This window comes from Rhinopithecus roxellana, chromosome 12 (assembly GCF_007565055.1).
Source record: "Rhinopithecus roxellana isolate Shanxi Qingling chromosome 12, ASM756505v1, whole genome shotgun sequence".
NCBI classification, from domain to species: Eukaryota; Metazoa; Chordata; class Mammalia; order Primates; family Cercopithecidae; genus Rhinopithecus; species Rhinopithecus roxellana.
In genome coordinates, this window is record NC_044560.1 from 63,956,219 (window position 1) to 63,970,074 (window position 13,856).

Consider the following 13,856-nt stretch of genomic DNA (forward strand, 5'->3'; position numbering starts at 1 on the left):
AAATGATTTTCCTATTTGCATGGCTGATATGATTATATTAAGTTTGTTTTGTTAAATGACTTTTTGCTTTAAGGATTCTGAGCAGTTTCCACTCCTAATCCTGTTTTCCTAAGAGAATTTACTCTATTACTATTGTTAACTTGAAGATTATCTGTTGTTTTCATGCTAATTAAACAAATATTTACTCTATCTTAATGTTGAATAAAAGCTGCAATATTCTGTCAATGGAGAAAGTGCTATCTAATTAACAAAAAATGATAGCTGTTGTTCATTAAATCATCTTACGGAAACATTTTCAGAGTTACCTTTAAAATATGTGAGCCTTTTAATTTAGAACTTGAGAAGGTATTATTCAAGTTGGTTATAATGTGATTGTAAAAAATACTATTTTTCGTGTCAAAAATGGCAGATCTATAGTAAGGGTAAAAATTTTTTTTTATTTAGATGTTTTAGATAGGTTAGTGCCAGCTTCATTGCATGCTGCATGGTAAGAGAGAGAGCTAATCTTTAGCATCTCTCTCTTTTCTTCCTTTTCCTCTTTCTGTCTTCTCATCTACACCAGTAATTACCGTGTTTGTGATGGCTACTATAATACGGACTTACCTGGGTAAGGTAGAACCCTACATTAACAAATTTATAGCATGATTTATATTTTTTACAAATCCGTCAATATCATGAACTGCCCTTAACTTTTATAATTATTTTGAAATATCTAATTTGCTATAGTATTTTAAAACTATAATATGCCTTTATTTTTTAATTGCTTGCCTCTGCATTTTGACTTTCTTAATTTTGAGTAATTTATAAAATATATAAATGCTTTCTTATTACTTTCTATTTTAATTCTGTCTAATAATTTTGTTTCTCTTTTCTGCTTATAATGCTTTCTAGCTATGAAGATAATAAGCCATTTATCAAGTAAGATCATTAGTTAGACATGGAATGCACTGACTTTAAATCCTTCTCATTCCGTCCTATTCCCTACAGTTCTTTTCTTCTTAAGCTATTCATGATGAAATCTCTCCAAAATTATTTTATTTTGAAGTTGTTCTCATGTTTTTGTCCCATTTCAGCTAGGCTTCTTCATGCTTTAGTTATAAAACCTTAGGTTCACCTAAGACTAGTTTATTAGAATCCGAAGTTTAGGTGTTAAGTGATTATCTGCCATTTAACCTTTCTGTATGTGTCACATTATTCAGTGTCATGTGAGTACATCACAGGAATAAAAATACAGAAGTAAATTAATTAAGCACTCCTTAATTTCTTTTATGGAAAAACACATAAAAGACAAAGTCATAGGGGATATATTACACCTTGTATTTTAATATAGTTTTGATACTTTGTTTATTCTGGAATAAGAAAAGGTCATACCTGCTGTTGCTGTTTTCACTGGAGGCTGCAGTACTAAATGCTATTGTTCTTTCTTAATCAGTGAAAGGTTAAAGCCAAAATGCTGTTGAATTTGAATGTGAACATAGAGAAAGTCAACTGCCACTACTGATATGTTAACATTTAAGCGGGATGCGTGTTTTTTGCTCATTGGACCTGTTAAAAAAGTTCATTTTATTTTTCCAGGTCTTGGGTGCTTGGCGCTTTTGCTCTTCTGTGTCTTCTTGGCCTCACCTGGTCATTTGGGTTGCTTTTTATTAACGAGGAGACTATTGTGATGGCATATCTCTTCACCATATTTAATGCTTTCCAGGGAGTGTTCATTTTCATCTTTCACTGTGCTCTCCAAAAGAAAGTAAGTCATTGAAAACACCTAGGGGCTCAGATTACTCATTCTTTGATTTGAATATAATAGATATAATAAAGAATATTTTAAGTCAACATCTGGCATATTGTTAAAGAGCATCATATTTTTAATTATAAGTTAATTTTAATACTTGTCTGAAAATTTAAGTTCATCTATAAAATAATACCAGTCATCTTTTGTATCTCAGTTCGGGAATGTTACAAACTAGATACTTAGGTTAAAATCTCTTCCTTGCTCGTAGGGTCTATAAAATGCTAGGTACAAAGGGTATACAAGGTAAAATAAAAGGTTAAATAAAACTCGTTCTTTGTTTGCTAAAGGCATTGCAGTGGTTCACAGTGAAGTTGAGTAAAGGATAAATGATGTTAATTTTTAAAGCACCAGAAATACAAAAAATTAATGAGTAATTTTGAAGGATCTAAAAATCAATAATTACTACCTTACGTCGTACTGTTTTGTCCTGATTTTATGTTAAGTGGAGTCAGCAAAAATGATTCAAAACTTACAGATGAAAAGCTTTAATCTGTAACAAGAATATGTAAACCTAAAGGAATTCCTTAGGTGCTATTTAAGTATAAAATTTCCATATCTTTCACTAGGTATCATCCTTTTTCTGACTGCATATCTAATGTAGTCGTTTTATTCTGTTATTACTAGTTGGTCACTAAATTGAACAGAGGAATAGAATTGTGAAAGTGAAAACTATTATGTTTTCAGTCCTGACAAGATGATAGTGTTGTTACTTCCATCAGTTTTGAATAAGCTATAATTTTGAGATAATGACAGTGGAATGTGCAATACTGGCAGATAATGTTCATTCACAGCAATATAGGCATTAGGCAAAACCAACACTGGAAGGTATTATTTGGATAAAATACCATTTTGATTTGCATTGTCTTGGTTATGCAGCATTTCATAGCAGTCAACACCCATTAAATGTGTTGAATTTTTTTGTGAGGTATGATGTGTTATTTAATAACAATGAACTTTAACTTATAAACATTGTACAGGGGTAACAGTAATTACTTTGGCTTTTATATATTTCCTACATAAGTGAGCATTTTATATGCAGGCATATTATTGTATATTCATAATTTTTGTGCTGTTGTGCCAAGCATCTTTGATATGAAGCATAGACATAGCAGAAAACGAGTGAGGTAGTCATTATTTCTTCATATATGAGGAAAAGAAGTATAACTTAGTCTCGGATACATCCACTTGGGTGCACCAGGATGAGTTGTTAAGAATATGATATAAAATGGTTAAATTAAAATCATGGTTATAACTGCTTGAATGAGCATATTTAGGCCAAGAAAATGCTTTGAAGCCTCAACCGCATTGTTATTTGTTCTAATAGGTTAATTAAATAAAGCTAAAAAGATGAAAATGCAAGTGCACTTAGATTTAAAAGGCCGTCTACTGATTTTTAATTTTCTAATTTTGCAAGCAGTAAGTGTCAAAGTCATGGTCTTCACAGGCAGTTACTGCACATAAACTTCTGAGTTGAGGGAAAGCCTTTGAGTGTTTTTGTAACTTACTAGAAAAAAAATGTTTTCTTACGCAGTTTCTTCTTGTCTGTCTTGTAATTTCACAGTCTGGCTGTAACCCACAAGAAAACATGTATATGCCAGTATATCTGCAGTAGTCCAACAGCACCCTCTCCCTCTTTACTTAATTCTGTACCACTGCTTTAGATGGGGCCCTGTTATTTAGCAGTTGTTCGGACTTCACTTTTTAAAGTTTAGTTGAAACTTTTTTTAGACCTAACGACTTTTTTTTTGCATTCATATATTCAAGCTTCAGGGGAAAAGGGGAAATTACATGGGTAACTCATTAATGTGAATGGAAGTTGCATAAATAGTTCCCTTGTGTGCTAATGAAGTGAATTGACATCTTAGACTCTCTATACTAAATGTTAAAGCTAGACACATCAGAAAATGAAGAAAACGTTCTGTCCTAATTAGTGGCAAATGTATCAAAGTACTTGTTTTCTTTATTCTTGTGCCAAAGTAGTCTTGTCATTATAAAGAGGTTACCCACAAAACTATGCAATTCAGCAAAAGAGGTTTCTGTATTGACCTACCTAAGAGGACATGAAGCATATAAAACTTCAACAATTGAATTACAGAGTGGATAAATGTAATTAAGCAAGGAAAATGCTAAACTTTTTGTCCCATTTTTTGTAGCATAAAATAAAAAATTGGAGTTACTAAGTATAAGAGAATAAAACTATAAATATATTGCTATTATTTAATAACTAACATTTATATAATAAGTATTTCTACATGTTATATCACATTTTAAAGATTCTACTAGCCAGTCTAGTGGACAGAGATATTTTTCTGATTACTATTTCGGTAATTTTAATTGAACTTGATTTTGCAAGTTCAATTTATTTTCTCCACGGATAAGTCTTAGTGGAACTTTAATTCTTTTCGGTTGTCTTCACTGTTCATTTAATTAGAGAGAGAAGCAAGTATGTTCATATTAATCCCTTGGTCTTGTGATTATTCAATGCAGGTACGAAAAGAATATGGCAAGTGCTTCAGACATTCATACTGCTGTGGAGGCCTCCCAACTGAGAGTCCCCACAGTTCAGTGAAGGCATCAACCACCAGAACCAGTGCTCGGTATTCCTCTGGCACACAGGTAACAAAGAGTTTGACAGCATCTTTAATTAACCGTATTTATAGAAAGCCTACTGAGACATGTTCTCTTCAGATGCACTAATTGGCTCCTCATTATAATGATCTAGATAGCAAATACTTGTTTTTTTAGTATTTTGGTTTTAATGTCTTCTTAAACATTTCTTCAGTGTTTCTTTATATGTGAACGTCCTTTTTTGTGGAGAGTTACTTAAGAAGTGTATCATAATCGTCTTATAGCCTAAGGCCATATAGCACAATGCTCATAGCAGGCACTCAATAAACGTGTATTGAATAATCAGTGATCTCCACTTTTTTAAAAAAAGGCAATAAAATAACATGTTTTTAAGAGTGGAGGATTAAATACCCCTTAGTTGCTTGGTAAATAAACAATAGACATTGTTAGTTTTAGACCAGAAACAACACACATTCTTTAAAAGGCCACCAGATAATCCTACATAGGTTGTTTAGGGTAAATCTCTGTATGTCTTTAATAAGGTAAGCTTGGGGAAACTAACAAAACATGTTTGTCTCACTGTTTTGTATTAATAGAGTCGTATAAGAAGAATGTGGAATGATACTGTGAGAAAACAATCTGAATCTTCTTTTATCTCAGGTGACATCAATAGCACTTCAACACTTAATCAAGGTCAGTTATCAGGAAAATTTGAATTATTACCATTTATTAAAGTACATATAAATTCCTTTTATTCAATAATATAATGCAAGAAATATAATTTTAAACTGCATTAACAGGATGCAGCTTGAAGGTAATTATTGAAAATATACCTTGCCACAGATTAAAAATATTATCCTAGGGAGTACAGATTTATCCTTTCTGACCAAGACATTTATGAAGGTTTTCTTCATAAAACATTAATAAAATTAGAATAATTACTATTCACATGAAACAGTACCATGGAAATTATGTTTTTAATCTTTCTTTCATAAAGTGAAAAATAAATGCTAAAAACATTTGTAGAAATCTTCATAAACAAAAATACATGAAAGTTTATAAGTAACTTTTTCTATATTGTTTGATGTGTCTACAGTGGCAGCTTTAAATTCATCAATCAATACAGTTCTTAAAATATACTAGGAAATGAAGTAATTTAGAAAAGAGTATATGCACACACATGTATTCTTGAATAAAAGCTTAATACATTCCAATTTAGTATGAAAAATTATATGGTATTGTATATATCCTTGGAAGTGTAGTTTAATCACGCTATTTTCAGTTTGATATGCACTGATTTGTAATACAGGTTAGAATTTATTACAATGAAATATAATGACATTTTAAACTGTTGACATTGTTCAAGTGAGATTCCCATTTAAAATGAAAAAAAGGTGTATGTGTGGTAGCAATACTAACCTGAATTTTAAGATATTTTTATCCAAATTACATTAGCTATGCAAAACATAATCAGTAAGTATTTAAAAGTTTGTAATTTGTCAGTTAGAATGAAAGACATGTGCCTTTCTTCTTACTTCGTTCTATTGGCTATCAAAAAGTAAATGCATTATTCAGTGATTCATTTTTGAAACCTGGCAAATAACATTACATAATGAAAGTTCTTGTTACATAGAATTTGTGAATGGTCTAATAATTCATTGTATAGTCTTTTTTTTCTCAGCATGTGTGCTTTTGCATTTACTAAGAGAAGCTTTTTGCAGTGTGTCATACTTTCCACCTGTTTGTGAAAGTTGTTTTTCCTTCTGCTCGTATCAAAGTTGGTATTAACACAGATGTTTTCATGAGAGATAATCCCACACCTGTAAATTCTGAAAGTTTGAGATTCCCTCTTCTGGGCCTCAGTGGTTAACGTTTTTAATATTAAGCAGTAACATCTTGAAACTTAATGTTGATTTCTATGCATTTAATTGCCATTTTTGTTTAACAGTGCTTTTGTATAAATTAGTAAATGTCATCCTCAGCAGGTGTTTACTTGGGGGATTTAGAAAGCACCTGTGAATTACTGAAATTTAACTTCCCTCTCCTTTCTCTCCTGCAAATTAGTAGTTCAAATACAGTCAGAACATTTCAACAGATTTTCCATTGCCAACTTGTCCACTACCCTTGATGAATATAAAAAAATACTTTACTACCACTGTAACGCTAAAATAAGAGACTGATGTACTTTTTTCTGTGTTTTGTTGTTGTTGTTTTTTTTTTACTTTAGGAATGACTGGCAATTACCTACTAACAAACCCTCTTCTTCGACCCCACGGCACTAACAACCCCTATAACACATTGCTCGCTGAAACAGTTGTATGTAATGCCCCTTCAGCTCCTGTATTTAACTCACCAGGTGTGCTTTACTTACAAATAAAACTACCTTTCTTTGCTGCTAAACAGAGCTATGATCTTTGCCCTGTTTCTAAAATATTCAAGTTGCCATATATTTATTATTACATTCTTAATTTATCAATTAAAAAAAATTACCGTATTGCCTATGCCAGGCTTCTAAAACTGCACTATATTATAGTAAAAGCTCAGTCATGATAGTATTTACAATAATTATCCATGTTTTTAACACAGGTGGCATAAATCTTAATATATTATTACAGGACTGACATCACATGGTCTGAGAGCCCATCTTCAAGATTTATATCATTTAGAGGTATCCTATCTATATAATATACTGTTCAGTTAATTCTAAAGCTTGCTGACAAAATTTGCTTCTGGAATGAATTAGCTAATGAAGATAATTTGGATGCCTAGCTATAGAAAACCACATTCAGCTTATCAATATATCCAAACTATAGTATAGTGCAGCTTTATGTAGTTTTCTTTTTTCTTAAGAAAAAATTCAGAATAAAGTTAATATTAGTCAGCTTATACCTATAGTTTTTAAGTGGGGGAGGGGGAAAAATTGTCACTAACCCATCTTATATTACTATGTTGTTTAGTAGCTTATTTTAAATAAAAGCATATATATATTTAATATTAACAATTTTCAAGATTTTGGTAAAGTTTTCACATAATTACTGCTAGCATATAATCTTTATTTGTGATGAATATTTGCCACTAAATTAAACACAGAACTTCGTTTCCATTTTTTTCTTAAAATTATTTTTTAATGTAACTGCAGCTTCTCTTTTCATTCTCTTGTTTTTTTTTCACTTTCCTTATGCTTTCCTCTAGCAACCTACAGAGAGACAAGTATGGGAGTAAAACTTAACTTTGCCTATCAAATGTAAATTTTTTCAGCATGATTTTTAACGGGCACAATTAAAACATAACTAGCAGTCATGAAGTAGACTCAGCGGGCAAGTGGTTCACAATTTGCAACTAAAATGTTACCAAATTCAAACAGTACATCCATCTGTACTGCCTTTTGTCAGTAATGGAGGTCTGTAGCAAATGCTGTCCATACTTAAGTATACACAATGCTGAAATAATTTGCTTTATAAAGCCTGAAGTACTGTCAACCAAAATGCTTAATAATTGATTTATCATTTCTGCATTCCCACAGTAATCTTGCTACAGGCTGTGGAAAATCTTCAAGTGAATTACCTGAACTTGGGCAGAAAAAGATACTTCTTCAAAACCAAAGATGGCTTAAATCTGCAGTATATCATAGAAAAGACCTTTTGGATTATATCCAGTATATAGTGTTATATTTACCAAGCAATGATAAAACAAAAGAAAATCTTTGAAAACAGTGAACCTCTACAGAGGAAACAAATGCTAGCAAGTGAGCCATGTGTCACTCATACGTTTAAGTGCCAAATGTTTTTTTTAATAATCTTACAAAGATTATAGCACATGACATGAATTTATGAAGCTAAAGAATTGTGTCTACCAAGTTAAAGGAAGGCTTACAAATAACTATCACAATTTCATTTTGTTGCACATGGAACATGATACAAATTTGTCAGTTTTTCAAATGTGGAAGTTGGGACAGTCTTTAAACAATACAAATCACTAACAAATATAATCTTCCCTCATTTTCTCGTTTTTTTGCTAATGATGATTTGCCAAACAATGATCACATATTTATTGGTCATGAAGTTTGTATCAGGCAATACAGATTTTTTTTTTTTTTTTTTTCTGAAGGAAACTGCATTTTCTAGGATATCTGCAGCTTTAAGAGTGGAGTGAGCACTAAAACGGGAAATTTCGTATTTTTTTCCAAGAACTAAATTTTTTCCTAAACTCCTCCAAGCCTTGCATACAATGCAGCAGCCTCACAGTGGTCAGTTTCATTTCAATAACATCATTTCATTCTTTTTTTTTTTACAGACCTATCTGTAGACTGTGATTTTTTTTTTTTTTTTCTCTAGGATTTTGAGAATGAATAACCTAACTTTCCATGGTGCAGACCATTTAATTTTCTCTTGACTTTTTTTTTTCATTTGCTTGAGAAGCACTGTGATGTCTTAGTTTACATGTTTATGTGTCTGTGGAAAATACAACTCTGATTCCAATAGAGCATGTTACCATGTTTTTTTTTCCCCCTCCTAAACCTCTTTTCCTATCTTCAGCAGACTTATCCAATCTTTCATTCCTTTAGAAATAAAAATATATTAGCCCAGGCTGCCACCCTTCTCCCATTCCATAGTTAATATTTATTCTTGGTTTAATTTCTGTGACCCATACTTAAGAAATCTCTAACATTTCTGCGTTTGACCTCCATGGCCATGGTGTCTGTGGGCCAATCTCGTACAGTGGACTCTGCTGGTTCATTCGGTGCTGTCACTGTGACTGATGCAGACTGCAGGGCTGCAGGCAAACTTTGACCACTAGAAGCCTGGGGCCTATTAGAGAGATTATTAGTACCAAAAACTCAAAATAATAAATATTAAATGAAAAATAAAAGACTGCTATTGCTGGTAATCTAATTTGTTGAACCCTTGCTCTGACTAAGTTGCTGAGAAGCTTAGAAATTCTTCATCATGTTACAATAAATCATTTTACTTTCTTTTATATATCAGCTACTCTTAGGCCAGATAGCCTGAGCAGACAGACATGATGTGAGTTGTCCAAAGTGAGTCATTCCACCTGCTGTCTATCGTGATGTTGGATGGTGCTTGTGGACCCCTGGTCCAGTCAGTATGAGAGATGGCTGTCTTTGTTTAACATGACTTCTTTGTATCTGTCCATGTTTTCATTCTTTTTTTTACTTCATCTCCAGAAAAAAGGAAATGTTAGAATGTTGTTTAAAAAGTTGCTTGCCAGTTATGTGGGTTTATGTTGTACATTTGCCTTTCAGTTTTGTATTGTGACTTATTTCTTTTTAATTTAGTGTTGTTTAGGACAAATTCTGTTAATTTTATTTTTATAAACCATAGTCTTGTACTTTAAAATGTAAATGTCACTAATGAATTGCTTTGCATTAACTATGCAAGGGCATGGAGTGAAGTCTTCTTTGTGTCAGAGATTTGACCAAAATCAATTAATAAGTACTGTCTCCCGAAATTGACAAAGTATTGCTCTGTGTATGCCATTTTCCCTCCCTTGAAAACAGTATTATTTTTAACACTTTTTCCTGTTATCTGAGGGGTTGCAACTGTTTACAGTTGGGAATGCGGGAAAGCCTGGCACTTCTCAAGTGTTAGCTTTCAAATACAACTTTGTCCTGAACGACATTAAAAAGTTTTGTACAAAAGAAATAGAGTTTCTTTGTAAAGGAACAGAGACAGTAACAATAACTCCCCCTCTTCTGTTTCAGGACATTCACTGAACAATGCCAGGGATACAAGTGCCATGGATACTCTACCGCTAAATGGTAATTTTAACAACAGCTACTCACTGCGCAAGGGTGACTATAATGACAGCGTGCAAGTTGTGGACTGTGGACTAAGTCTGAATGATACTGCTTTTGAGAAAATGATCATTTCAGAATTAGTGCACAACAACTTACGGGGCAGCAGCAAGACTCACAACCTCGAGCTCACATTACCAGTGAAACCTGTGATTGGAGGTAGCAGCAGTGAAGATGATGCTATTGTGGCAGATGCTTCGTCTTTAATGCACAGCGACAACCCAGGGCTGGAGCTCCATCACAAAGAACTCGAGGCACCGCTTATTCCTCAGCGGACTCACTCCCTTCTGTACCAACCCCAGAAGAAAGTGAAGTCCGAGGGAACTGACAGCTATGTCTCCCAGCTGACAGCAGAGGCTGAAGATCACCTACAGTCCCCCAACAGAGACTCTCTTTACACAAGCATGCCCAATCTTAGAGACTCTCCCTATCCGGAGAGCAGCCCTGACATGGAAGAAGACCTCTCTCCCTCCAGGAGGAGTGAGAATGAGGACATTTACTATAAAAGCATGCCAAATCTTGGAGCTGGCCATCAGCTTCAGATGTGCTACCAGATCAGCAGGGGCAATAGTGATGGTTATATAATCCCAATTAACAAAGAAGGGTGTATTCCAGAAGGAGATGTTAGAGAAGGACAAATGCAGCTGGTTACAAGTCTTTAATCGTACAGCTAAGGAATTCCGAGGGCCACATGCAAGTATTAATAAATAAAGACTCCATTGGCCTGATGCAGCTCCCTCAAACTCTGCTTGAAGAGATGACTCTTGACCTGTGGTTCTCCAGTGTAAAAAAGATGACTGAACCTTGCAGTTCTGTGAATTTTTATAAAACATACAAAAACTTTGTATATACACAGAGTATACTAAAATGAATTATTTGTTACAAAGAAAAGAGATGCCAACCAGGTATTTTAAGATTCTGCTGCTGTTTAGAGAAATTGTGAAACAAGCAAAACAAAACTTTCCAGCCATTTTACTGCAGCAGTCTGTGAACTAAATTTGTAAATATGGCTGCACCGTTTTTGTAGGCCTGCATTGTATTATATACAAGATGTAGGCTTTAAAATCCTGTGGGACAAATTTACTATACCTTACTATTCCTGACAAGACTTGGAAAAGCAGGAGAGATATTCTGCATCAGTTTGCAGTTCACTGCAAATCTTTTACATTAAGGCAAAGATTGAAAACATGCTTAACCACTAGCAATCAAGCCACAGGCCTTATTTCATATGTTTCCTCAACTGTACAATGAACTATTCTCATGAAAAATGGCTAAAGAAATTATATTTTGTTCTATTGCTAGGGTAAAATAAATACATTGTGTCCAACTGAAATATAATTGTCATTAAAATAATTTTAAAGAGTGAAGAGAATATTGTGAAAAGCTCTTGGTTGCACATGTTAGGAAATGTTTTTTCTTACACTTTGTCATGGTAAGTTCTACCCATTTTCACTTCTTTTCCACTGTATACAGTGTTCTGCTTTGACAAGTTAGTCTTTATTACTTACATTTAAATTTCTTATTGCCAAAAGAACGTGTTTTATGGGGAGAAAAAAACTCTTCCAAGCCAGTTATGCCATGCCTTGCACAGAAGTGGTGAAATCTAGAAAAGATTGTGTGTCACCCCTCTGTTTATTCTTGAACAGAGGGCAAAGAGGGCACTAGGCACTTCTCACAAACTTTCTAGTGAACAAAAGGTGCCTGTTCTTTTTTAAAAAAATAAAATAAAACATAAATATTACTCTTCCATATTCCTTCTGCCTATATTTAGTAATTAATTTATTTTATGATAAAGTTCTAATGAAATGTAAATTGTTTCAGCAAAATTCTGCTTTTCTTTTCATCCCTTTGTGTAAACCTGTTAATAATGAGCCCATCACTAATATCCAGTGTGAAGTTTAACACGGTTTGACAGTAAATAAATGTGAATTTTTTCAAGTAGTTAACATGTGAACTCTTATGTATGATACATAATTGGCTTTAACATGTTGGTCCCTTCCCACCCCTTCCCACCTTGGTTTAAGTAATGTCATACCAAAGCCCAGGGATATATGAAAGGATACAATTAAGTTGCCTGTTTGTTCTTTATGCTGAAAAGAATGTATGTCTTCTAATTTCCCACTACATATGCACAAAATCTGTTGGATAAGTTTTAAGAGGGATATATTCTGAAAGCATTTTTGTGTGTTGCATTGTACCAGGACTAAAAAAAGAAGGATTGGAAGTTCTATCAAATTTGGGCATCACAAAAAGTTTTTAACTGATTTTTTAAACTGATTTTTCAGCAGTATTGGGAAATTTCTTAAACATACTTTAAGGATTATAAATACCCTACAGATAGCTGTGAATACCAATATTCATTACCCTGGAAAAGTTTTACTCCAAGTTCAAAAATCATATAATTGAATATCAAAAAACAGGTTTTTTCTGTTTGTATCATAAGCATTTATACAAAATTATTCTAAAGCTTAATGGTTCTAATTCTCAGATACTGCCACTAGCTTATACATCACTTACTTTTATGTGGACACACACATGCCTATTGAATTTAAAAAGGAATGAGATTTAAAAACTAAGTGCATACATATATATATATATTTTTTTTTTTTTTTTTTTTTTTTTTTTTTAAAGAGTGTCCCTCTGTCACCCAGGCTGGAGTGCAGTAGTGTGATCTCGGCTCACTGCAACCTCCACCTCCCAGGTTCTCAAACAGATCTAACAATCCTCTGAGAAGGGTACTCATTTCTTTGGCTAAAATTCTGGGATTTATAAACTTTGCTTGCTAAAGGAGGGCATTAGATAATCAAGTATTTTTAATTTTCTATCTTGTTATACTTTTTATTTTGAATGCCTAAAACCATACAGTATTGTGTGATGTGTACTTCCTAGTATACAAGCTACCTAGAGTCAGGCTGGTTCAGTAATAAATTTTTTAAAGGCAACACTGATTATTCAGTTAGCCCTGTTTCTTTCTCTTGAGGCAGTTCTCAAAACTCTAAAGACATGAACAGTGCATAGTACCTAAATGACTACTGTTCTCTAATGTCTTTATCCTATGGATTCAATTTGGAAACCATCATTGATCTTTGGCATCAAAAGAAGAGTCATTTTAAAACGTTTCTTTTCAAAAATATATAAATGTTGCCTTAAATTCCATCTAGGATTCCCCTAGTACAAGATAGTTTCTTAGGTTTATAATTATTAAACTACTGTTTTAATGCAGATGCATTGATGCATTGTTGTATTTATTAATCTAGTTTCTTGGGATCTGCCCAGACTTCACCTGAATGTATAGTTTTCACATTCTTGATTGTTTTCTCTTTGTGATAAGTTCACAACTGTGAACTTATAAAGTCACATTATTATAGTTCTTCCTAGGGACATTCACTCTGTTAGTCTTTATTTTTTAAAAAAATCATAATATTATCTTGTTATGTTGGTCAAACTGGTCTCTAACTTCCTGGTCTGAAGCAGTCCTCCCACTTGGGCCTCCCAAAGTGTTGGGATTAGAGATGTGAGTCACTGCGCCAACATTAGTCTATTCATAATAAGGATGTTTGTGTTCATTTGTTTTAGATGTGACTTGTTACAGGTTACTCCAAGTTGACCTCTTGTTTTTTAAAAAAGACCATTCTATTTGCAAAACACACACAAGACCCACTTACAGTTTATCCATTTATATAT

General features: G+C 33.1%; 1 protein-coding gene across 18 annotated transcripts in view; it reads left to right on the top strand.

The window, feature by feature from the left end:
* ADGRL2 (adhesion G protein-coupled receptor L2) overlaps window positions 1–12,115 on the top strand; it is a 235,503-nt gene extending 223,388 nt beyond the window's left edge. For 5 of the 18 annotated variants that reach the window (XM_030912815.1, XM_010380430.2, XM_010380431.2 and 2 more), the window contains exons 18-21: window positions 1,576–1,744; window positions 4,277–4,405; window positions 4,954–5,050; window positions 10,080–10,834. In XM_030912815.1, the coding sequence (XP_030768675.1) occupies window positions 1,576–1,744; window positions 4,277–4,405; window positions 4,954–5,050; window positions 10,080–10,834 (1,150 nt within the window). Of the gene's footprint in view, window positions 1–1,575; window positions 1,745–4,276; window positions 4,406–4,953; window positions 5,051–6,584; window positions 6,714–6,943; window positions 7,026–7,880; window positions 8,103–9,342; window positions 9,396–10,079 lie in introns of those variants that run through there. The other 13 variants (XM_010380436.2, XM_030912821.1, XM_030912820.1 and 10 more) reach the window with 12 other exon arrangements.
* The last annotated feature ends 1,741 nt before the right edge of the window (window positions 12,116–13,856 follow it).